The following is a 27,909-nucleotide window of genomic DNA, read 5'->3' as shown; positions in this document are numbered from 1 at the left end:
CAAGAACTACTAGTTTGTATGCTATAAATGCCAGAGCAATTTTAAAAATTAAAATTACTTAAGTTTAGAAAGTTCCAAAATACTATTTACTATTTTTAATTTTCACTTTTAATTAGTCTTTCTATAGAAACACCTGATGAAGTAATAATCTGTAGTAGCAAAACTATTCTTTTCTTTATACTTAGGTTAAGAACTGAAGGAAAAAAAACTGTTTCTGTTGAGTTGTTCAGGAATATACAACAATATAAGAAAGAAATAAGATGGATTTAAGCTATATATGAATGGATTTAATCATTCATATTGCTATAGAATGATTTTTTTCTCTTTAAATGTAAATGATCAAGAATGAAGTTTATGTGTGGATATTGTTTATGATTTCACTAGCAGACAGAGTTACCCTGAAATAAACAAGATTCTTTCATTCTATATTTAGAGGGCCAAATGTGCATTTGGGAAAAATCCCTTAGTGGGGGGATACAGTCAAACATGGAATAATGGGGAGAAATAATCAAACATGGAGTCTTAGAATCCAAGTAAAATTTATATTTCTACTTGCTCTTGGGTTCAATTTAGATTTTTCAATTATATTTTGGGAATGAAACCTATATCTAGTAAGGAAGTGTACATCAGATTTTAGATGAGAATACTGACAATTCATTAAAAAAAACTCAGACCCTTATTTATATAAATATGCAGACATTTTCTATATCAACAGATAGATACATTATATCCATTCATCTGTGTGTTTAAGAATAGAGAAAGCAAAAGAGGATGTTCCCAGTGAGTTATCAATGAGGTTGAGCAAGATCCAGGCAGGAATGATGAAAACTTCTAAAAATCTAATTTCTACAATAGCTTCCTTTTTTCCTTTACTACAACAGCAGTATTCTAAAGTACACTAGTGGTTAGTGTTATTGTTACCTTTCCTAGGAAGTTCAAATCACTTTATATATCTCATTTTTATCAGTTCTAAAAGTATTCTCATGTAAGATAGTTCTCCTATCTTCACAGAAGTACCCTGGAAGCAAGGTTTAAACGGTTAAGAAGGCTTTTAACTGGAGCTAAGAACAGAATCAAGGAAAAGGGTACTGGTTAGAGCATATGACCACTCTAAGGAACTTACATTTCATACACATGCGTGAAAATCACATTAGAATATCTCTGCGGTATAAGAACTCCTGTTGTATTTTTTTCAGCCTGTCAAGTTTCAGTTAAAGTGTACTTGATCATCGTATAATTTCCCTAAAATAATAGGAATTCTTATCTCTGACTTTCAACTACTGTAACACTGGGACTAATGAAAAACAACAAAAATTCCTGCATTTTATTTAGTCTTAAACCAAAACTGTATGACTCTCTCTCTTATTTAACCCTTTTGCTCTTTTTCTCTCATTCTTCTCCATAGTGATCATCTGAAACATGTTTTATCTATCTTAGTAGGCTGAAATGTGTACTAGCCCAACTCTAGATCACCTATTGGAAGAAAGATTCTGAAATGAAGAAGCAAATCAAATGTAAGAAGCCATGTTGTAATTTAACTTTTTAGTCCCCACTTTCATGCTTTTTATGATTCACTCCATAAAGTTAACTATAAAAGGGAACTAATCAGGGACAGTGCAGATACTTAGGTTTAGAGAATCCCTTTTCTTCTTTAGCCTGGATCCTTCACTTTCCACTTCATTGGAATTTCTCAATTTTAATAATCCCACATTAATTCTTCCCTGGTAGAAAGAAATGAGCTAGACAATTAAAACTATGTTTTTTTTTTTCATGTCAAAGTGAGACATTCCTTGAATATCAAGGTATAAGCCTCAATTCTTTAGTTTTTATAAAGAAATGAATATGATTATATCACCTATCAAACATGGTAGGTATCTCTGTATATAATAAAAGCAGCTCTAAGAAAACCTACTTTATGTACTCAATGGATAAGAAAGGTGATCCACTATACAAATATATAATGGAATTAAATTTTTAATAAAATACATACTTGTTTGATAGAGTACAAGACTTGTATTTCATAAGTTAAATATGTATTTAATTTAAAAACATGTGTTATGATTAAAAACCCAGAACATTAAATTCTTAAAAAACATATCATGTTCAAGAATAAAAATTAAGCATGCTAGATGCTTTACATTTTACGACAATTGTTTAGGAGGAATCTGAGTCCATCTTCCATATATAAATGACAATAAAGCTGTATCTAATTAGATCTAGATTTAGAAGGTGCCTTCCAAAGCTGACTGGGGTGTTCAACTGTACATAAACTAGCACAAATAAATTAACTATTTGATTTATTATTTGCTGAGGTATGTATCATATTTCACAGAGCTTTTTGAATCTCAAACATAAAAAAGATTGAAGAAATTTCCAGAAAAATTTAAAATCCTCTCATTTACTACTAATACTAATAAATCCAAGTCAACTTTCAACATTATATTAAATATTGATTTAAACCTTGTGCTGAGAATTTATGAAATGCATTCCTTGATTCAATCAACAAGTATTTACAAAGTGTTCCGATACATCTAGTACTGCTTTGCAACTTGTAGTCCAACCAAGAATTTAGAGGAAAAATATCAAGATAAAGTTGGCAAGAAGCAGAACAATTTTAATGAAAACATAATGTAATTATATAAAAAATTCACTGATGCTTTTCATATTAAACTATGTAAGACTATTTTAGCACAATTATTTTACTAATTATTAACCATTATGGTTAATATCAGATTCTGGAAATAGCAACAAAACTACAAAGTTTAGTAAAGTCTTTTGATGAAAAATGTAGGCTTTAAAAAAAAAAAAGAATAGCAGGCTTTTTTTTTTTTTTAAGTCAAGAAACTGTGGAAATGCTCTGTTCCCCTTCCCAGCACCCAGAGTCGTCTACCCTGTTTTATAATTCAACCTGCAAACAGATTAAGCAGCTGAGTTTGTGGAAAGTATGTTTGCTCTACACTAAGGACCCTTGTGTGACACTATGGCGACTCCCCTGATACCTCGAAGAGAACTACAGACAGTTTTCACTCATCAGCAGGGAAACCAGGCTGAGAATTCACGATTTCTTTGTAACCTCAACTTCTTCATAGAAATCAGTATTTGGCCAACAGGCAGGAAAGACTTTTTATTAGCTTTACATGTTCTTTTCTTTTCTTTTCTTTCTGTCAATACCACTCAAAAGACACAGGATGCCGTATATTTCAAAAGGCAGTGTTTTATGCTGATCTTTGAAATTTTAATTATGCAATTAAAAATTAGAATGCGTGCAAATGTTAAGTAACTGATTTTTTTTAAAGCATAGAAAGAAAATTCTAAATAGTTGATGAATTTGTTTCTTGAAAATTTGTTAAAAGTTTACAATTTTTTCTTACATCTTTTAGTCCAATCTATTTATTATATAGTTATATTTTATGACGAAACTTGAACAGTATCAGTGTAAATCTGGCCCACGGTTAAGATGATATGTGATAAAAGTTATTTCATTGTAAAACCTAGATCTTTGAGAGGTCTTCTAACCATGTACGTCTGGTTGTAAATACTTTTATTTTAAGTAACTATGTGTAGCTTAAACATGTTAAATTTAGTAAAATACATTAAAAAATTCCTTTGGGAAACTTGCTCTAGGCCAGAAGCATATCTGTAGATGGAAAGACACATGGAAAATTATAGCACAAAGAATCAGATTTCATAACCTCTTATGATAAAAAACATCATTTAGTGGATTGGTGTGTCAGTTTTCTCTTTAATAAATGAGGATTATGGATGGTCTGGGCAAAACTATTAAAAAGTTTTTCTCACAAAGTTCTCGTGCTCTTAACCTGCTCTTTAGCCTCCACATAACTCTCTGAAACCAAGTGCATCCAGAATCGGCAAAAGAGTAATCTGAAAAGCTAAATCACTATGTGCTCTTCTTCCACAAACATACACATTTTTTAAAGAGATGTACCTAAGGAGAGTAATGCTTAACGTGACGGAATGGATTTCCATTGGTGAAATTTTAGGCTTTATGATACCTGGGCCAAGAAGCTATTTTGGGGCAGTGAGGTCTGGCATTTACCACATTTTACTTTATAAGTGACTATCTGCTATAAACATTGGCTTGTTTATGGATGGTAATTCTGTACAACTTTCCAAGTATACTCCTATAGGTTAAAAAATTCAAGAAAAATGTTAGACTCTCAAAGAAATAAAATATAAATTTAAAATTCTACAATTATTAGAAATAGTATATGATCTCTCTGTCCTATTACTGAAGATTTCAGGTCTTTTAAATGTAATTAAACTTGATGGAAGTTGGTGGTTAGAACAAGGGTTAAAAGCTGATCACTAACAAGTAAGAGATCCCAACTCTGAGGAGAGTGGAAGGAGTGGTGATGCCAGTGCCGTACTCTTCTATGAAACTTGTGAGCTCTAGGTACTTGGCTGGGATAAAAAAACTTTATCTAGGGCTTTAAGCATATCAGAGCACACCTGGAGTTTTACTGTGTATTCCTGACCTGATCTGCTTTTATTTTATTCTGTCATTCTATTAAACTATTAAATTGTTCTAGTTCATATGTTCATAAGCATTCATGGAGCACCCACTTTACAGCAGGCATCTGTGCAAGTATTTGGAGGCAACGGGGATACAAAGAGTAGAACACTGTCTATGGCTTGGAAAAGTTCGATGAGTAATTTTACAGGGATTAGAGTAGATATACAAAGCAATTATAACATCTAGATGATTGAGACCTCTAAGAAAGGTATGGACTAAGTATTATGAAAGAATTAAAGAATGAAAAAATAAAGAAGCATCACAGGGGTAACATTTAGACTGGAATTTAAGGAATAACAAAAATCTGGCCAGGTACTAAAAGGGAGGAATATGTTCTAAGAAGAAGAAAGAGCATGTGCAGAGATATTGTGGTAGGGGGCATGTGAGGAGATGCCACTAGAACAATGGCAGAAGGCCAGTGATAGGCCTCCTATATCACGCTAAGTTGTTTAAACTTTAACTTGTAGGGGTTGAAGGGCTCCTGAAAGATTTCAAATGGGGAAATAATATAACCTGATTTCTGTTTTAGAAAAATTAACTCTGGTGGTGGTGAGGAAGATAAACTTGAGAGAGCTAGAGGCAGGTAAACTAATTTTATGATTATTTCAATAGTCTAGAGGAATGATTATTTCAGTAGTCATGAAGAATGATTAAGGCCTGAATTAATGCAATTAACAAGGGAAGAGGAGGAGGGAATCAGGAGATACTTAGGCAGCAAACAACGGGGACTGATGGCAAAGTGAACGTGAATGATAAGAAACAGTGAGGGAACAAGGACAGTTCTGAAACTGCTGAGGACTAGGAAAGTCACATCAACTCTCCCTGTGAAGCCAATATAACTGTCCAAATTTTTTTTTTTTTTTTTTGTGGTATGCGGGCCTCTCACTGCTGTGGCCTCTCCCATTGCGGAGCACAGGCTCTGGACGCGCAGGCTCAGCGGCCATGGCTCACAGGCCCAGCCGCTCTGCGGCACGTGGGATCTTCCCAGAGAGGGACACGAACCCCTGTCCCCTGCATCGGCAGGCGGACTCTCAACCACTGTGCCACCAGGGGAGCCCTGTCCAAATTTTTTAACTGAAAAACTTTTGCTTCCAGGAGTTAAGCAATTTGCCCTAAATCTCACAGGTAATAGGTAGGAAACCAGGGACTCAAACACAGGTCTGTCTGACTTGACCACAAAGCTTGTCTCTATCTTTTATGCTGCACTGAATCTCATAGGATGAATATGTTTCTCATGAGGGAAAAGGGCAAAAGGCTCCAAGGAGAGAGGCCAACGTATATAAATGCATTAGTCCTGAAAAGGTAGTGCCCTTCTGAAGAATGAGATAGTGCAGTATGAGTGAAATGACAAGAGAAGGAGGGACTATGCAACACACATTGTTCTAAGAGCATCACACGTATTATCTCATCTAATTCTTACAACATTATGAAGTAGGTGTATTACTGTCCACATACTATTGCCCACATCAAGGCAGTGTTTTAAAATGTCCTAGTTCACATAGCTATGCATTCTGAATCCAGAGCCTGAGCTTTTAAATTACCATGTTGAAGATATATGAGCATCTTTACTTATTTTACCATGCTCATATATAAATTACCATGCTCATATATAAATTTTATGATAAAGTATAATTAGGAATGGGCCATTGAATTCAATAATTAGGAAATTACTGGTAATCTTAAGAAGAACAATTTAGTATAAGAGCTAGCCATAGTGTATTGAGTAGTAGAAGAGCAAATGGGAATTGAAAAACTAGAGGTAGTGAATACAGATCAGTTATTTAAGGAATTTGGTTGTGAAGGGTAAAGGGGAAATGTGGACCTTTTAAATTTAAATTTTAATTATTGCCTGGAACACTGACATATTTTCAAAGGACCTTCAAAAATAATTGCTAGTAATAGTGATTTCAGATTATATGGAGAATACTAATACCTAACAGAATACCAATACCTGTTAATATCTAACAAAGTCTTATCAGTTGGCTTCCTGGAAGGTTATCATCTTATATCCAACAAAATAGGCTGATGCCCACATTAACTGTAATGAAGATACACTGCACACTTGAGGGCAATTAAAGATGAAATATAGTGGATTAAATATGAAGTGGAAAGCCTGATAATATTTCATCTAGGTCTGATTGCTAGAAATCAGAATAAAAGATTTAACATTTAAATTAAAATTTAACATTTAACTCTTGTAAATGACATAATTGTTGCACTTAAACTCTGTCGATGGATTGGTGCCATTTCCATTAAAAAGTCTTGATTTGTCTGTTGTTAAACGTGAAGAATAAGGACAATATAGTTAGTTTTTCAAAAGGTTAAACTTATTAAATTTAAAGCGTTATCTGAGAAATGTTATTTCTACTTCTTGGGGTACAAAGTTATTTCTTTTAAAAATAATAACAATAGCTGATGAGATCTAAAAAATAAAAGTTGACAACATTTCCAAATTTTTTTAGAAATCTAATTGCTCTCTGGGAAACACTGTTTTAGGGAATTTTAGTTATGTATAGAAATTAAAGGATTACAGGTAAAGAAAACTTTGAAATTTTTAAGTATTTGTATCCTTTAAGCAAATAGAGCTAAATCCGATCTTGACTGTCAAAAGTTAGTGATTTGTAATTTACAATGAAATGAGATCTACCTAAATATCTATCTTGGGGTTCTTAGAACGTTAATATACTTTGTGAATAATCGGATACAGTTTCTGACTGAATATAAACTTAATCTTTAAACCTATAAAATATAACACCATAAATCGTAAGTTTCAAGGTACATATACCTTAAAGATTAATTCCTAATCTGTTTTAAAACAGTCTTGACTACGAATTTACCTGATCTTGGGCTAGTAATCAAGATATAATTTCAGGGATGTTGAGGAAATGTTTCTGAAGACTTATTTTCAAACAAAAAGTATTGAGAAGTAAGAAACCTTGAAGTTAGCTCTACTTTTCCATACTGTAAAACTGAAAAAAAAAATTGTTAAGGAAGAAGGTATGTCTTAGAAATTGAATTCAATTAGGTGTGTGAATGATGTAATGCTGTTAACAATACATAAAAAAGGGCTCAGTTAAAATGACAAGTTCTATTACATTAAAGCTGCTTTAGACTATTCTGCTACAGTGTTCAAGTCCCATAAATTAACAAGTGACTTCCTTGTCTGATAAGTTATTTGTTAATATTTTGCTATCTATCATTAAGGACTGACTGATTATGCAGCTTTATTTAAATTTTAATAAAAATGCAAAGATTATTGAAAATAAATGTGATCATGTACTGTGAAAAGCTGTATTGAATACTTCAGAAGAACAACACAAGAAAATTAATTTCACTGTACTGGATTCTATGTGCCTAGAGGTCTCAGATTGCAAGGTCATAGATGATTTCAGCTCAAGTAAGATTATTGTGAAGCTAAATGAGTAGGGTTGGTAACTTGACTGTCTCTTCCCCTTGCTAATTACCTATTACCTATGAACTGATTTTAATCGTATGGCCTCCATGAACCCCTGAAGATCAATTATTCAATAAAAATGGTTTGCCCTAAATAGTAACCATGATTCGCAAGTAAATGACTTTTTGACCCCAAATGTAGATATGACAGGCCGTCTAAAAAAGTTCATTTGGCTCAATCCACTTTTGTCTTAAACTATTAAGAGCATAAATAATAAATAATATATTATTTAGTTGCCAAAAGAATGTGCTTTTGTTTTGTTTTGTTTCATGCTTTTGAAATAATGCAAGGTCATTTTACTTACTTCTGAACTTTGTCATTGGCTGCTCGGGAGGCCTCGATGGTGTGCTGAAGCTCTAATTCCATGTTTGCTCGATCTGTCAGAGCTTGCTGCAGTTGGGTAGCTAATTCATCATTTTGTTGTTGAGTGATGGAAACAATGTTCTCTCTACTTTTTAAAGCTTCTTCATAGGTATTAAGGGTATGGTTAAACTGATCCTTCAGATTTTCTTCTTGGGATAAAGATTTGTGTAAACTGAGAAAATATAAAAATAAATAATTTAAACATAAATATGTAGGCTGACGGACCAATAATCTATTTAACGAAAATCTCCAGTTAGAAATACCCATTTCTAAAAATCAATAAAGATAACTTAAACGGGTAAATACAAATAATTTTTATATCACAATATTATACTTGATAATTATCCATTTCTCTGCTTCTAGGCTGAAAGCTACCCAGACAAATGATTATCTTTGCTACCAAAGCATACAAAAAGATGCTGCAGGATGTTAATTTAATTGTATCAGTGTAAATATTACATTCAATTTTCTTTAAAAGGAATAGCAAAGAATTGGAGAATAAAGTATCTCTAGGTAAGTAAAAGAATATAATAAGCTGACTGCAAAGAACTGAGAAGTAAGAGAATGGGCATCAGTTTAGGAGATCCAGGGTCTATTCGGCTGAACACGTAATGAGAATGAATGAGATTTGTACAAATACCGATCAGCCTTATACACAGCATTTTCTACTTGTCACAATTGAGATATAAATGAAGTTAAAATCACAAGTCAACCTGCACAGAAATAATATGTATTCAGATATATTTTCTTTTTGTTAATGAATCTTATGCCAAACACATCCACTCATTAAGTCATACAGAGAAACAGCATATAAATTAAGACTAAATTAATGCAGAAGAAAATGCAGACAAATAGAATCTTAAAATGCTAAAGGTCAGATCTTTGATATGTCATTACACCTACCACCTGAGGTTATTTTGAAATGGCACCAAGCACCTCACTCAATTAAATAAAGACATTTTGAAAATATAAATATTTAATAATGGGAAATTTAAAATCCACACAGGAGATGTTCTTTTTTTTATTAAATAAGATCATGTCAGTATATGCATACAAAAGAAATGTCGATGGGAGACTTGAAGTAAAACACCCTAACTATATAATACAGATTGATAATGTTGAAAGAAAGTAATATAATTCTTAAAGCTGTAGAAAGCTGGTCAGGGAACTTTAACTCTGGCTGAATATCTAGTCTGGTACTTTATCTAAAACTTTTCAAACTGAAGTAATTATAAATTTCTTCTTTTTGCTTAAATAGCCTATACGCCTCTCCAGGGTGCTCACTTTGGACAAGGTGTCACACAGAAATAAGATGGACTTGAGACAGGGATAGTTAGCATACCAAAAGAAATCATGTCAGAATTCAGTTTAGTCCCTAAGAAGAGAGATGCTGCTAAACTGTGGTCAAGTGATTACTATATATGAAATAAGAATGGTGTATACTGCCAGATTTGCAGAGTGCAAAGAAAGTATCTTCCTTCATGGTTTTCATCTTGTTATGTATCTAACCCTTACTTCATTCTTCTTGGTTCTTTCTACCAATCCATATGCTTAAAGACTCCTGTCTCCTGCTCATTTTCCTAATTCTTTCTCTGTTCTCTCATACTGTCTGCATTGTTCCAACTTCCATTTTCTTTCAATCTACTCTCTTTGTTTACTTGAAACACCCAAGAAAGAAAGAAACTAAAAACAAACAAAACAAAAAAACCTTTAAAAAGTCTATGCTCTTTACCTTTAAATATCAATTTCATTTTTTTTTCTTTAATTTTTTGGCTGTGTCACACAGCATGTGGGAACTTAGTTCCCCGACCAGGGATCGAACCTGTGTCCCCCCGCACCGGAAGGCCGGAGTCTTAACCACTGGACCGCCAGGGAAGTCCCTAATTACATTTTAAATTACGTAATTTGCACAAATCCAAAGTATTCAGCTTGACAAAATGTAAAGAATAAAATACAGAACAAATGCAGAACACTCCAGTCCTCCCAGTTGAACCCCTTTCCAAAGGTAATCACTAGTCCAACCTCTATCAAGATTAATATTGCCTGTTTTTGAACTTTTTGTCTGACTTAATATTTTGCTTAACATAAAGTTTCTGAGATTCATCCTGTTGTTGTATTTTATTCTATGAAGTATTCCATTACATAAATACATAGCAATTTATTTAACCATTCCACTGTTGCTGCTATGAATAATTCCTGTATGTGTCTTTTGATGGACCTAAGTACCCATTTCTTTTTGGCTTGTTTTTGTTCCCCAGCTTTATTGAGGTATAACTGACATAAGTACTCATTTCTGGAGCAGAATTCCTCCATAGGGTGTATATATGTTCAGATTTAGTAGATACTGCAAAGTTTCCCAAAGTGGTCATACCAACTTATTCTCACATCAGCAAGAGTTCCAGTTGCTCTATATGCACCCGTAGAGTGGGATTCCGAGTCCTCTTAACTTCAGCCATTTTAATGGGGGTGCAGTGACATTTCATTCTCTTAATGTTGTCTTTTGATGAATGTAAGTTCTTAACTTTAATGAAATCTAATTTATTATTATTCCATTAATGGCAGTGCTTTTTTGTGTCCAGTTAAAAGAATCATAGCCTGCCCTGTTCTTTATATTTTTAATCTTAAATATATGCTCATTTATTATTTATTTATTTAAAAAGGGATTTTTATTTATTTTTGGCTGCACTGGGTCTTCGTTGCTGCATGTGGGCTTTCTCTAGCTGCGGCGAGCAGGGGCTACTCTTCATTGCAGTGTGTGGGCTTCAGTAGTTGTGGCACGTGGGCTCAGTAGTTGTGGTTCGTGGGCTCCAGAGCGCAGGCTCAGCGGTTGTGGTGCATGGGCTTAGTTGCTCTGTGGCAGGTGGGATCTCTGGACCAGAGCTTGAACCTGTGTCCCCTGCACTGGCAGGCGGATTCTTAACCACTGTGCCACCAGGGAAGTCCTATGCTCTTCATTTAAAACTTGAAGTAGATCAGCATAGTTTGGGAATTCTGCATTTGTTTGTGATACCTACAACACTGTCTAGTATATTATAACCAATTAAATATTAAGAATCAATGACTCAATTTTTAAAATCACACCATTATTAAAATCAATATTATCCCCATTTAATCACCTAATCATTCATCATTTGCTAGTTTTCTACCATTTAATTTAGTCTTTTCCTTTTTTTGGCAAATTTATACTACCTGACTTTAATTTTTCTCTCAGATGGACCTGTAACTGGGACCCTTTATTCTCAAGCTCAAAAAGCTACTATTCATTCAAAATACCTTGGAAACCTTTAAATCCCCATCAAGTCTTTCTCAAACTGAAGCAGTAGCTGGAGTGATCTCTTAAAAAGATAAATTAGATAACGTCACTCAAAATCCTGCAATAGCACCTCATCAAACTCAGAATAAATCTCTGAAGATAACAAATTACATATTTTAACTCACTAAACCTCACAACAACTTAGGAAGGGAGTCCTATTAATATTACTTTTTTACTAATGAAAAAACTGAAACAAAGAGGTAAGTAATTTAATTAATCTCATACCCCTACCCTAGCAGAGCCAGAACCTGGACACACATCATAGCCCCCTTCCTGGGCTGGAATCCTCCCCTATTTGCCATGGGCTACAAAGCCCTCTATCATCCGGTCTCTCTACCTACCACCTTTTAGCAGACATTCCATTTCTCAGGTACAGCAAGCTTTTCCTGCTTGAAGCATTTCTTTGAAATGCCTTTCCCTCCACGCTTCTATGTGACCGACTCCTACTCATTCACTAGGTCTCAGCATAAATACTACTTTCTCAGATAAACCTTTTATGTCTCTTCAGTCTAAATTTTGATGTTCCCTCCTTGTTATTCTGTCTCATAGAACCTCTTTTCCTTCTTAGAACTTACAATACTTCATAGTTTTTTTCAGTTTCATCATGTGATTTATTTCCCAATTCCAACATATTAAATTACATAGGGCAATTTTATTTATGGTAAGAATGCATTCATAAGTTTAATAAATTAAAATGTTCATAATTTAGGGAAATTTTCTTATAGGAATAAAAGTGAAGTAGAGAGGATATATTCCCAGCATGTATAAATCTATAACCACTGAAGTGCATTTTTGTTTTAGTGATGCTTTTTCCCTCAGAAAGCTCTTCCCTAAATTGACAAGAGGGCCACATTGTTTAGCTTTCTTCAGAGTCATATCACATTTAACCTCTGTTCAAAGTTGATTGATTTTCAGATGCATTTTTTTGTATAGCAGTGGCATTACAATTTAATGGCACTTAAATGACATTGTATGGGAAAATATTTTAAGTTATAGTAAGAATAAATTATAAAACAACAGAAAAGCTGTTAAATCACTCTCAGAAACAGTGTGGCTCACACAATACTAACATAGGATGGTAACCATCCCTATTTATCATGAAGATAATGAAGTAATATAAAAAATTCAATTAACTCTTCCAGTTTTGAAATTATATAATTCTTAATGAATTAATTTTTCTAATTTAGTATAGAAAGTGAGACTTTAAAAGTATTTTTACTTAGTAGTCTTTCATATAATCATAATTCGAATCCACACCAACTGTGACTATACATTATCTCCTAGGCTGCTCACCACATGAGTCCAACAGCAGGCCAAGGTAGGAGATGTCATTCAATGGGTATTAGACCATTAAGTAGCATGTAATAGATTCCTTTCTGTAGTGGTTTCTGTCTTCATTTCAGTGTCTCCTGGTCTGTTCCCTCATGACTGTGATCCTGACTATTTTCCTGATCCCTAACTCCCTGTACTGCCTCAGCCGAAAATATCTCGGAATTTTCAGGTTTATGACCCACTTTTACATTTTGCTTGTAGATATTTATGTTCCCCTCAACTTGTGTTTACCTGCTTGTTGAACTCTCAACTGTAATGTCAAACATGGATTCATCTTATTCTTGCAAACTAGTACTTTTCCATCTATACCAAGTTTTGATGCTACTTTTCTTGGCTTCTTGTTTCCGTGATCAACTATTTCTTAAGTCCTTTCATGAGATCACTTTATTCACCATCCCACTATATGCACTTACACTTCTATTTATGCTTCATTTATTTACAGTAATTGCTCAAGCATTCATGTGATCTATATATACTGTTTATTTTAATTGAATAAATATTCTTGGATTAAAAATTTAGAGATGAGGTGTCACAGTATAGACCAATAGTTCTTTTTTTAAAAAATTAATTAGTTAATTTTTGGCTGCATTGGGTTTTCTTTCCTGTGTGTGGGCTTTCTTTAGTTGTGGTGAGAGGGGGCTACTTTTCGGTGCCGTGCGCAGGCTTCTCATTGTGGTGGCTTCTCTTGTTGCAGAGCACGGCCTTTAGGCATGCGGGCTTCAGTAGCTGTGTCGCGCGGGCTCAGCAGTTGTGGCTCGCGGGCTCTAAAGTACAGGATTAGTAGTTGTGGCACACGAGATTAGCTGCTCTGAGGCATGTGGGATCTTCCCGGACCAGGGCTTGAACCCATGTCCCCTGCATTGGCAGGCGGATTCTTAACCACTGTGTCACCAGGGAAGTCCCAGGCCAATAGTTCTTAACGAGGAGTAATTTTGTCCCTCAGGGACATCTTGTAACATCTGGAGACATTTTTCACTGTTACAACTGGAGGGGGGGATGCTACTAGCATTTAGTGAATAGAGGCCAGAGATGTTGCTCAACATCCTACATTGCAGAGGACAGACCCTCACAACAAAGAATTATCTAGTCTAATACGTCAAGAATGCTAAATCTGGTAAATGAAAAGATGTCAGATTTGGACTTTAAAGAAGTAGATTTAAATTTCAGTCTTGCTGTTCACTCTGTCTGACCTTGGGAAAAATACTTTATAACTTTAAGTATTAATTTCCTCAACTCTAAAACAATGAGAAAAATCTCACTGAGTTCACATGAGAACAAAATAAGGTGATCTACTTATGTGAAAATATCTGGCACAATACCTGGCCAAAAACAAGCATTCATACATTGTATAATTTTTTAAGAAATAATTTATTTCTAATTAATTCTGTATAAGGTCTCATACAATATTTAGATATTTTATAAGTAGTTTGATGAAAAACAACTGTTGCTACAGGTTTTTCATGAATTGGGAGAACTAAACTAGTTTTCCTAACCTTTATCACTTACTGATAATATTATTAAATCATTCCGAAAAAAAAAAAAAGAGGCAGGTTTGGCTTGTTTCACTGAATAAAAATAAATAAAGACAAAGCGAGTATGGAAACCAGAAGTATGTGCTATGTTGTCCTCAGTATACATTTCCTGAAAGGACAGTGTCTGTTTTTACTTCCTGGTTTATTGCATGAATTAATTTGATCTGAGTTTCCGCCTTACTGTGATTGCCTTTTCTCAAAAGAACTTCTTTTAACATTTCTTTCAAGGCAGGTGTACTGGTGACAAACTCCCTCAGTCTTTGTCTAAGAAAGTCTTTATTTCTCCTTCACTTTTGGAGGACAATTTCACTGGATATAGAATTCTAGGTTTATGTCCCAAGTTTTAGTCTGACATTCAAGGTGCTCCAGAATTCTGTTCTAGTTTTCTTTCCAGACCTTTTCCTAACTATTCTATCAAAAACTTTTATTCTAGCCAAATGGAAATATAAACTGTTCTTTAAAACTGCCCTCACACTTTTCACTCTGGGATTATTGCTCACACTGTTGCCTCCACTTGGAATTCTATTTCCCTATCCCTCTAAGCGCCCGATCACTACACTTCAAGATCCAGATGAACTGCCACAACCGTCATGAAGTCACACTCCCATATCCTGCCCAAGGAGACACTACTTCCTCTAAGCTCCATACCCTTTCCATACCCCTTGTATTATATTCATCGCTTTCTACTATCCTTTATAGCTACTTTATACTCACTTTATCTTCCCTACTTTAGTCTAATGCTATTGAAGGAAGGGGCCATTTTTTACTCTTCTTTATTTCCTTAGAGGGCCTAGCACAGTGGCTTCTCTATAAGAGGAAGACAAAAAGTATTTATTGAACATTGTTGCTTAAATGCTCCATTCGAATAAGTGGGCTCTAGTATTATAGAAGAGTCACATCAGTTTTATTTCCCTTTCTTTTCTTCGTATCTTTATGTGCAGCCTCATATTCTCCATTGCTTCCCTCATCCACACTCCATTCCATTCCATTTTTGAGGAATATTTAAAGATTAACATTTTGTTTTGAGATCATTACAAATTCACATGCAGTTGTAAGAAATAATACAGAAAGATCCCTCATGTCATTTACCACTTTCCCCCAAAAGTAACATTTTGTAAAATTATAGTAAATTTATGTAAAATTATAGTAAATTTTGTAAAATTATAGCAACATTTTGTAAAATTATTAGTATATATTATTATTATTAGTATAAATTATTATTATTAGTATAAATAATTAGTATAATAGCACCACCAAGATATTGACATTGATACAGTCAAGATACAAAACAGTTATATCACCACGAAGTATATTTCCCTACTTCCTTACCACTCCATCCCCTCCTTAAATCCTAAGAACCACTAATCTGTTTCCTATTTCTGTAATGTCATTTCAAGAGTGTTATACAAATGGAAAGGTTTGGGGATTTTCTGTTGTCTCTCAGCATAGTTCTCTGGGGATTCATTCAGGTTATTGCATGTATCAGTAATGGAATAAGAGTTTTTTTAGGAAATGGTCTGTTACTTCTAAATTGCCATTTTTATGCATGTAGAGCTGTCCATAGTAATCTCTTATTGTTTTTATCTCTGCGAAGTCTATAGTGATATCCTATCATTCCTGATATTCATAATGTGTTTTCTCTCTGCTCTTATGTGCTTCTTTCTGTTTTTTTTTTTTTTTTTTTTTTTTGCGGTACGCGGGCCTCTCACTGTTGTGGCCTCTCCCGTTGTGGAGCACAGGCTCCGGACGCGCAGGCTCAGCAGCCATGGTTCACGGGCCCAGCCGCTCTGTGGCATGTGGGATCTTCCCGGACCGGGGCATGAAACCGTGTCTCCTGCATCGGCAGGCAGACTCTCAACCACTGGGCCACCAGGGAAGCCCTTTTCTGTTCTTATTTTTAATATTTTCTTCCTTCTGCTTGCTTTGCATTTATTTTTTTGTTCTCTTTCCAGATTCTTGAGGTAGGACCTTAGATTGTTGATTTGATACACTTCCAATTTTCCTAATGTATGTATTTAGTGCTAAAAATTTCACTCTCAGCACTGCCTTAGCTATGTCCCAGAAATTTTGCTATGCAGTACTTTTATTTTCATTCACTTCCATATATATTTTTTAATTTCCCTTGAGAATTCTTATTTGACTCATGGATTATTTAGAAATGTGTTGTTAAATGTTCCCAAGTGTTTGGAGATTTGTTACATCTCCTTACCACATAAGGTAACAAAGGTTCCAGTTATATAATGTGGACATCTTTTGGGGGGGGCATTTTTGGCCTATTACAATTAATAAAATCAATAAACCTATAGCCAGGCTAACCAAGAAAAAATAAAGAAGATAAAAATTACTAATATCAGAAATGAAAGAGAGGTCATCACTACTGATCCCAGGGACATTAACAGGATAATAAAGTAATGTTATTAACAACTCTATGTCCACAAATTTAATAACTTATATAAAATGGAACAAATTCCTTGCAAGATACAAATTACCAAAACTCACGCAAGGAGAAATAGACAATCTGAATAAGCCTTTACCTATTAAAGAAATTAAATCAATAGTCAATGCATTCCAAAAAAGAAAACCCGAGGCCCAGAGGAGTTAATCAAACATTTAAGGAAGAAATGATACCAATTTTTTTATACCAATTCTTTAAAATCTCTTCCAGAAAGTAGAAACAGAGGAAATATTTTCTAATTCAATCTATGAGTCCAGCATTACCCTAACACCAAAACCAGATAAAGACATTATTAGAAAAGAAAACCTACAGAATATTATCTCTCATGTATATAGACGCAAAAATCCTCAACAAAATATTAGCAAATCGAACCCAACAAAGTACATAAAGAATTATGCACTCCTATCCAGTAGGATTTATTCTCGGTATAAAACATTAGAAAATCAATTAATATAGTCCATTACAAAACAATCTAAAGAAGACAAATCATTTGATCATACCAATAAATGCAGAAGAAGCGCTGGAAAATCTAATATCCATTCATGATAAAAACTCTCAGCTAACTAGGAAGAGAGAAGAAATTTCTAAACTTGATATAGAGCATCTACAAAAAAACCCCTATAGCTAACATCATACTTATTGGTGAGAAATTAGATGCTTTCTCCCCCAAATCAGGGCCAAGACAAGGATATCTCCTCTCACCACTTCTGTTCAACACAGTACTGGATGTGCTAGCTAATGTAAAAGACAATAAAATAAAATAAAATGTATACAGATTAAGAAGGAAAAAATAAGACTGTCTTCGTTCACAGATAACATGATTGTCTATGTAGAAAATCTAAAAGACTCAATGAAAATAAAACAACAAAACTCCTGGAACTAATTAGTCACTTTAACAAGGCTGCAGGATGTAAGGTTAATATAAAGTCAATTGCTTTCTTATGTTGCAGCAGTGAACAATTCCAATTTAAAATTAAAACATAATACCACTTATATTACCACTCCCCCAAACGAAATATTTAGATATAAATCTAACAAAATATGTATAGGATCTATATGAGGAAAACTCAGATGAAAGATATCAAAGGCCTAAATAAATGGAGAGATATTCCATGAGCATGAATAAAAAGACTCAATATTGTTAAGACGTCAATTCTTCCTAACATGTTCTATAGATTCAATGCAATGCCAATCAAAAGCCCAGAAAATTATTTTGTACACATTGACAAACTGATTCTAAAGTTCATATGGTGAGGCAAAAGATCTAGGACAGCCAACTCAATATTGAGGGAGGACAAAGTCAGAAGACTGACACCATCCAACTTCAGGACTTAAAGCTATAGCAATCACGACAGCATTACACTGGCAAAAGAAGAGACAAACAGATCAGTTGAAGAGAATAGAGAGCCTTGAAATAGATCCATACAACAATGGTCAACTGATCTTGACAAAAAAGCATAGGCAATTCAATGGACAAGGAATAGCCTTTTCTTTAACAAATTGTGCTGGAACAAATGGACATCCATACAAGAAAAAAAATAATCTACACCAAGAACTTACACCTTTCACAAAAAGTAACTAAAAATGTGTTACAGGCCTAAGGAGTAAAATGAAAAACTATACAACATCTAGAAGATAACATAAGAGAAAACTGAGGTGATCTTGGGTTTAATAATGAGTTTTTACATACAACACCAACACCATGGATTTTTCATAATCCATGAAAAAAACAGATGTTAGACCTTATTAAAATTAAAAACTTATATGCTGCAAGACATACTGTTAAAAGAATGAAAAGACAATCCACAGACAGAAGAAAATCTTTGAAAAATACATATCTGATAAAGGACTAGTATGCAAAATATACAAAGAACTCTTAAAATGCAACAATAAGAAAATAAGCCTCAATTAAAAAATAGACAAAAGAAGCAGATATATCACCAAAGAAGAAATACAGATGGCATATCAACATACAAAAAGAGGCTCAACATCATAGGCTACCAGGGAACTGCAAATTAAAACAGTGAGATACCACTATACCTATTGGAAGAGCTAAATCCAGAAAAGGAGTAACACGAAATTCTGGTGAGGATGTGGGGCAACAGGAACTCCGGCTTATTGGTAGTGGTAATGCAAAATAGTACAGGTACTCTGAAAGACAGTTTGGCAGTTTCTTACAAAGCTACATATAATCTTACCATATGATACACTGATCGTGCTCCTAAGTGTTTACCCAATAGTAATGAAAACCTATGTCTACGCAACAACCTGAACGTGAGTGTTTATAGCAGCTTTATTCGTAATTTCCCCAAACTGGAAGCAACCAAGATATCTTTCAATAGGCAAATATATAAACAAACTGTGGTACATCCATACAATGGGATATCATTTAATGATAAAAAGTGAGATATCAAGCCGTGAAAACACATGGAGGAAACTTAAATGCATGTTACTTAGTGAAAGAAGCCAGTCTGGAAGGCTATATACTGCATGATTCCAACTATATGACACTGTGGAAAAGGTGAAACTACAGACACAGTAAACAGGTCAGTAGTTGCCAAAGGTTCAGGGGGAGGCAGAGGCGGATAAAAAGGCAAAAGCACACGTTTTTTTTTTAAGTGCTGTGACACTATTCTGTATGAAACTGTAACAGTGAGTACATGATATTTTGCATTTTTCAAAACCCATAGAATGGTACAACACAAGGAGTGAACCTTACTGTAAACTGTGGACTTTAAGTAATGATAAGGTATCAATATGGTTTCACTAACTGTAACAAATGTGCCACACCAACACAAGATATTAATAATGGGGAAACTACCTGTGGGAGGAGATGTATGAGAACTCTGTATTATCTCAATTTTACTGTAAATGTAAACTGTTCTAATAAATAAAGTCTATTAAATCCCACCCTCCCAAGACACACACACACACACACACACACACACACACACACAGTATTAATGAAGGTTGACTAACCATAAGTCCAGTAGGAATCAAAAGTGACATCAGATAGAAAAGAGGGTAAGCATAGCCAGCCGTGGCATAATAGCCAAATCAGACCTAATCACACCTGAATTTAGCTATGTCTGTTATAAGTTATAAACTGAAGCATCTCCACAGGAGGGCTTATCAGGTAGGGTAAACCCTACCTGTGATGAGGTGTCATATTTATGTAGACACTAGATAACAAGCTGTTAGAAATAGTGTAGAAGAAATCCCTGCACAGTCCAGAAGACTGGACTCAGTCATCTCTAGGTGTAAGTGAGCTCACAATGCTGAGGCCTAGTTAAATGCCAGATATCATAATTTGTCATCCTAATTCTACTGAAGTGGGTACTCCATCTAAGAACAGTCACACAAAGGAAGACTGTCACCCGCATAAGGGTCAGTTCTAGACAAAAAGATTTTTGAGGAGCTTGGCACAAGCTCATTAGCCAATTTCTTAGCAGATGGCTGAGAAGTTTGCTCAACTACTGAAAACTATGTCCCATACCATCTGCATGAATAAATGATTTTACTAAAAACGTAAAAACCTCAAATAATCAACTGTTCGTTTTTTTAAAATTTATTTTTTAATTTTTGGCTGCACTGGGTCTTTGTTGCTGTGCGTGGGCTTTCTCTAGTTGCAGCGAGCAGGGGCTACTCTTCATTGCGGTGCGCAGGCTTCTTTTGTTGCAGAGCACGGGCTCTAGGCCTGCAGGCTCAGTAGTTGTGCCGCACAGGCTTAGTTGCTCCGTGACACGTGGGATCTTCCTGGACCAGGGCTCAAACCCGTGTCCCCTGAATTGGCAGGTGGATTCTTAACCACTGTGCTGCTGGAGAAGCCCTAACCAACTGTTCTTACATAGGGTAAATATTTTTCTATTTTATTAGTGATCCTAAGTGACTCCCTTAGGAAAAGTAAATAAAGTCCTATTAGATATATAGTTTTATTTCACATTATATAAAGCTTAGGATAAGCACTGATGCTGATCTCAGCTACGAGGTTTAAATAAATTCATTTAATGAGACCATTACAAACACACAGTGCTTGATACACAGCTGTTGCTGTACAGTTATTTGGTTAATTGAATTGCTGAATAGGGTTCAGTCAGTATGCATACTGGAAGCATGTGCTTTGTTTTATTTGGAATTGGGTGGCAGCATGGTGACACGTCAGGCCCTGCTTCCCTTCCTCATGTAAATGAATGACTACTGTGTTCTGGGCACTTTGCTAGAGCTAGAGCTAGAGTAGTGACTAAACACACATTTCAAATTATTTTAAGTGCTATAAAGGAAGGGATGTGACATTTGAGTTGAAATTTAAAGGTAAGAGTAGGTATTAACTAGAAGAGAGGTGAAGGAAGCATTTCAGGCACAGGGAAGAACATGTGCCAAGGCCTTATAATAAGAGAAAGGATGGCTGATGAGCTCAATGAAGCCCAGTTACAACCAGTGCTCGTATCAGTGAACAAGTGGTTGGGTCTAGATCATAGAGGGCCTTTTGGAACATGAGGACCAAACAGGAATTTGGTCTTTTTCTTAAGGCAAATGAGAAGCTGCTGAAGGATTTTAAAGAGAGGGGAACAAGATTTGCCTTTTAAAACAATTGCTCTGCTCTGGCCAGGGGGTGTTTTGTGTCTCTTCATCACCTTACATGACAAACAGCCTCTAACCTTGCTCCTTTTCTGAGTGGAATTTCAAGAGAGCATGGAACTATATACTGAGGCTTAAATCTAGGAAATAAAATTCTAGAACTCACCTTTTATTTATTTTCTTGGGTCAGATATTCCACTTATGAAGATTTTTTGTTTTGTTTTGTTTTCTGCCAGGGATTCTGACTAAGTTCAAAGCTATGCTAGTCTGGTCTAAAAGATGGGATTTCTCTTGGATCTAGTTTGGGATCATCTCATTTAGAATCAAATTGTCTGTGCTTGCTGTCTTCACCTCAAATTCTATTCAAGGCTCTACCATCTGCTCTGTCCACAACTGCTCCAGAAAAGATCTTGTTGCTCAGTATAAAAGACATTTTCAATCTTTATGTTATAGGACCTATCAGAAGCCAATTCTTTCTGGAAATGCCTTCTTTCCTTGCTTTCTATGAAAATACACTTCTGGTTTTCTGCTTCATCAAAAGTATTTCTTGATGCTTCTTAATCTCCTTTGGAGGCATCCTTAACTGTTGGTTAACTGTTGGTCATTCTAGCCACTCTCCCTTGATTTCAACCCAGTCCCATGGCTTCACTCAATCATTTATTTCACTTGGAAGTCTTTCTCTCCCGATCAGATTTCTATCCTGAGCACCAGATCTACACAATTACCTAGGAGACATCTTCACTTGACCATCCTGCAAATATCTACAACTCAGTATGTCTAAAACTAAACTCATGATCTCATTTTATATCCTTCTACTAATCAGCCCTTTCTTTCCCTCCCTTCTCCCTGGGCATCACTTTCTACTCAGTGTTCACGCTCAAAACCTATGCATCATCCTTGACATCCATTTCTCACCTAAAAATCTAATCAATCCTTTTGATTGATCAATCTAATCAATCCCTTGCATCTTTCTAGTATTCTTTTCAGCTCCATTACCATTATCATAATTTAGAGTGCCTGCTACTATTTTCTTAAGTGGGTTACTTCAATAGTCTTCACTTGCTCTTTGCCTTGAGTGAGTTTTCTAAAGCACAAATATGAATGTATGACAACCTGGATTAAAACTCTTCAATGACTCCTCACTGCTCTGAGGATAAAGTCCAAATTCCTTTAAGCATCCTTTACAAAGCTCTTCATGCCTCTCTATCCAGCTCACTTCTCTTTATTCACCTATTTACCTCTATACTCAAGCCAGGATGAACAAATTTCATATCCCCTAGAACACTGACCTTACCTTTTTTACTTAACTAGCCCCTACTCATCCTTTAGATCTCAGCATGGATATGAGTTTCTCTAAGAAATCTGACCTGTTGTTCAGATTAGGTGATCCTCTCATGTGTTCCTATAGTACTCTGACCTTCCAACTGGACAGATGTTAAGCGATTTTTTTTTTCACCATTTGATCTCTAGTGCCCAGAAAAGGATTTAATAAATATTTGTGGAATTGATTAATTAATTACTGGTTCCATAGGCTCGCTTCATGTGGTTCTTAATTTTTTTAATGTTTTAATGGTTGACTAGAATCTCTGTGATTGGTATGTGCCCTGCAGAATATAAACTATGGATATGTAGTACTGGTCTGTAGTTAACTGATGTGGCTTCCAGGTTGATTGCTTTGTGAACACTAAGAGTAATAAAAAGCCTAAGATTTAAAAAGAAAATGAAAGAAAGAAAAGTAAGCAAAAATAACTCTGATGAGTTATTCTCTTCTGGAAGGAGATTTTACATTGACTCTCATTACTATGGCACCATTGTGGACTTCAGCAGTTTTCCTGGAATACTAGAAACAAGTGCTACTGGACTCCCCCCTGGTGGATGAATGAACATTTGCTTGTAGTGAAATAATCCTTGAAAGGAGTCATTCATTCAATAAATATTTACTGAGCAACTAGACATATATAGTACCAAGTACAAATTAAATGCTTGAGGATACATCAGTAACCAAAGCAGATAAAAATGTTTGATCTTATAGAGGTTTTGCTCACTACGCTATCTTTAGTGCCTGGAAGAACTGCTTTATATTTGTAAATTGATTAATTAATGTTACTTAAGGCCTGCTTCTAATCTGAATCTTTCTTTACTTCCTTACATCTTGATAGTCTTCCATTCTAGATATGGGATTGCATGGCAGATGCATAGAGAAGGAAGAAGGAGAGCTGTAACACAATCCTCCTGGGGGTAACCTCTACATCTCTGCTATTTTCCTTTATATCTCTGATTTAAAATCATTTTTAGGGACTTCCCTGATGGTCCAGTGGCTAAGACTCCATGCTCCGAATGCAGGGGGCCCGGGTTTGATCCCTGGTCAGGGAACTAGATCCCACATGCCACAAGTGAAAGATCCTGTATGCTGCAACTAAAGATCCCGCAAGCCACAAGAAGATCCTGCATGCGGCAATGAAGATCCAGCATGCTGCAACTAAGACCCGACACAGCCAAATAAATAAATAATTAAAAAAAAAACCAAACATTTTTACCATAATTTAGTGTAATCAACAAACGCTAGCTTGTGAAATTTAAAGCAGTTCTCTTTATAGTGAATAGAGTTATAAGAAATTATCTTTTATCAGAATTTTGTTCATGATTTTGTCTATGGTAATTGTAGAGAAATGTTATTCACACACACCAGAATGATTCCTTATGTTTTAGGAAATTACACATGTGCTGTATACATCTTATTTAAAAGGAAATCAATCTGTTAATCATTTTGTTATATTTTTTAGCAGTTGCTCTTTATAATATGTGAAAATTGAAGACATGAATAAAATCAGTCCAAACTTCTATCAGAATACTTTATTTACATGTTTTAGGGATTATGAAGATAAAAGTAAGGTTATTGTTTCTTTGAGAGCTAAAGAACTCAGTAAAGCATTCATTCAGGTTTCTTCAGAAGGGAATACTTGGTTTATCAGCAGTCTGATAACACTAAAACATGCCTTATAGTACATTTATAGGCATCAGAATTCTTTCAAAAAAATGTAGCTAATAATCAGGATGAATGTCATTTACTTTTGTTTTGGTCTCCAGGAAATATTGTTTACTTTGCTTTAAAATTTATGTGAGTCATTTTGGTTATATGCCTTTTTTAATTAGGTTGAAGGAAGCAATCACTGGGGAGAAAGCGGAAATCAATTCTGATCTGATATTGATAGCTACTGTGCTGTAAACTGTGTGTCCTTTCTAATTAAATGTAAACATGTTCAGTTCTAAAGTCCAGCAGCAATGACAACAGTCACTAGGAAAGATTGCCTAAGTACTTACTGCTCAACTGATCTGCCTGGCCTTTATTTCTTTCATAGTTGTGCTTGTGCAATCATTGCTGGGGTGAATGCTGGTTGTAACTGACTTTTTTTAGGTCATCTTCAGAGAAAATATTTGACAAGAATGTAGAGTGCTCTGTAATACCTAAAGTTATTTATTAACTATGTCCTTCTGATAGCTAATCAATGGCATTGCACAGAGTCAAATTTGTTACGCCAAACTGCCCCCCTGCCCAAAGCCGAGTCTTGGTAAATATTTAATGGCAGTAGAGGTGTTTTGCTAGTTATCAAACTGATATGTTAAAGGACTCTTAAAAGCAACTTTATCTTGCCTTCCCTTCCATAAATGATTTGCTCAGCAATATAGTGTGTAGGTGTAAAAGCATCTGGCTTTCATTTTACTGAGTATCTTGCTCAGAAAAAGACCAAGTAAGAATAAACATGAAAAAATGCTCATTTTAATCAGTACTCTGTCACTTAAACATAAGAGGGGAAAACAAACCACCAACAAACTTCTCTCCTTGGTAAAATGCCAACTTAAAGCATAAAACAACCCAGCTCCTTTCACTGTACTAAACACTACACCAGACTTATTCAAAATCCATTGTGCAGCCGCTGTCATCAGGAAATGTTATAAAGTTTCTGTTGCTACAGAGTTGCTACGTGCTCTGTAAAGATCAGAAGACGTCTGGATTTTTGGTTTTTATTCAACACAGTAAAGGTTGGGTTTTACAACTTTACTTTTTAAATTACTGAATTTTAGGCCCTCTTGTTTCACTTATTCTAACTCCTGGCTGGGCAGGAAAAACTGGCAGTTTTTTTTTTTTTTAAATGTGGAAGAAATCTCTTCAGACTTAAGTTTTATTAGAATACTTGATAACTGTTTAGAATCTTTCTAGAAATTAGGCTGATTTAAAATTTTTTTCACTTATTTAATTCTTATAGATTTTCAAGGAAGTTAACACATTTTTTATTCTGGCCTTCCCCTCAGTCTAAAAAATTAACACTAAATTGACTACTCAATACTGTCTTATGAAGTATGAATTTTAATAGCCTAAATCTAGAAGGTCACAAAATTATTCTCCTAAATATCAAATAAGAATGGGTGACTCAAAGCACTGTACTGAATTAATGGCCCTTTACGATGCATCCTACATCAAAAGGGTTTTCTTTATCGAAAATAAAGAAAAAAGTGTGAAAGTAAAAAGTTTAAGTTCTCAGAATGGAAAAATATTACAAATGTGCTAGATCTGAGGTGGAAACACTGGATTTCACAATCCTTGGATGATCTGTTTATTTACTTTGTGGTGGTCTGAAAGGAACGTTTATACATTTTTTTGCCTGACATGGCTAGTGTATAGAAGAGAAATAGCCGCGCACTATCAGTGACATGAATTTTTAAGATATTACTGATGGGCCAATTGGTATGAAGGCAAGGTTTCTCAATTTTTCCTAAAATTCTTTCTAAGAGTTATTTAATAATATGGTGCTTTGAGAGAGCAAGGTACCATACTCCAACTTTAAAAGGAGTTTCATTTTGTACATTGCTGACCTCTGTATATTAAAGTTTGGAAAGATGGCATAGAATATGTATGTTTTTAAATAAGTATTTCTGGTTTATGTCTCTTGAAGACATGTCTATATTCATTTTGATATCTGATATTTTATGCGATATAATGGCATTTCCTTACTTCTCAAAATTTGGCCAGGGACCCAGGTCAGACCAGAACTAGGGGCAGGCTAGCAGGTACATGTCTGGGGCTTCAATTTTAAATGGTCACAAAAACCTCACCGGAATAAATTTAAAATATGGGGGTCAATAACTCATGTTGCACAGGTAACCAATTACTCATGTAAATGAAAAAATGTAAATTGGGTTACTGCTGCTAAATAGATGGGTACCTCAACTGGAAATTTAAAACAATTTTTTTTGCTGTCTCTGATACACAATTACATATTATAATGTATGACAAATCACATCAATTACACTTTACCAGCCAGCTAACTTCTGAAACCATATAATGTGGGGTGTGATGCCATAGGTGATTTAGTTCTAATATGCTTCTTCAGAAACTGTCTGGTTTGGGAAGTTGCAAAAGACATATAGAAGAAGCTATAGCAGTACATAGTAGGGGCACCTAGCCCAGACTGACTGAGGGGTAGAGAGGAGCTTCTTAGAAGACATGTCTAATCTGAGTTTTGAAAAAGGAATAGGAGTTGCTCAATCAAACAAAGGTATATAAAGGATGTTGTAGCTAAAGAAGGTCATGTGTATCAGCATGGTGGTATGAGAAAAGCTTTGATGAAAATATTTAACTTACTATAGACTTGCAAATATGTCCAGTCCTAAAGAGAAACCTTCAGATCTTTGTAAAGTAGGGGAGGGAGAGGGGATTATTTTCAGAGGGAAGGAGAGTGTTCTCTTACTTCCAAGTATTTTCTGAAACTAAGAGAGAGGATAACTGATGCTCTGAGTGCTGTAAGGTCAATGTGTGGCAACTCTTTGGTCTGGTTGAGGACATGCTCATTTTTACTGTCATCACTCATTCATTCAACAAATATTTATAGAACATCTACTTTGTGCTAGATGTAGTTCTAGGCATTATGGATAGAGTAATGAATGAAACAGATCAAGATCCCCACTCTTCTAAAATTTTTGAGAATGAAGTTTACTTGGCTTTATTTAGCAAAGACCCACCTGGCAGGTCAGGTCCCTTCCTGGAGACCTAACATACAGTCCTAGTCTGAGAGGCTCTCATCTGTTTTCCACTCTATCTTCTACACCAAGACTCCCAGATACCAATTCTTTGGTTTTTAAAACTAATGCTTTATTTCAAATCTTGTACATATTTTCATGGTGAGTCCTCTTTTTATATTATATGTATCTCTGGAATAGATTTTCTGTCAACAAAGTATATCTTGCTATAATATGTCCTTTTTAATAGTAAAGGTATATTTGAATATTATGCAAACACCAAAAAGAATATTAATTACAATTTTAAAGAACAATTCAATTGTAAAAACAATT

General features: G+C 34.9%; 1 protein-coding gene across 6 annotated transcripts in view; it reads right to left on the bottom strand.

Moving 5' to 3' along the window:
* The window catches only part of MIPOL1 (mirror-image polydactyly 1), a 301,233-nt gene that overhangs the window by 39,407 nt on the left and 233,917 nt on the right, over positions 1-27,909 (bottom strand). For all 6 annotated transcript variants that reach the window (XM_060294763.2, XM_060294764.2, XM_030854822.3 and 3 more), the window contains one exon: positions 8,293-8,523. In XM_060294763.2, the coding sequence (XP_060150746.1) occupies positions 8,293-8,523 (231 nt within the window). The remainder of the gene's footprint in view (positions 1-8,292; positions 8,524-27,909) is intronic.

The sequence above is a fragment of the Globicephala melas genome, chromosome 2 (genome assembly GCF_963455315.2).
Source record: "Globicephala melas chromosome 2, mGloMel1.2, whole genome shotgun sequence".
Classification (NCBI taxonomy): Eukaryota; Metazoa; Chordata; class Mammalia; order Artiodactyla; family Delphinidae; genus Globicephala; species Globicephala melas.
This window is presented reverse-complemented; position numbering and strand designations above follow the sequence as displayed.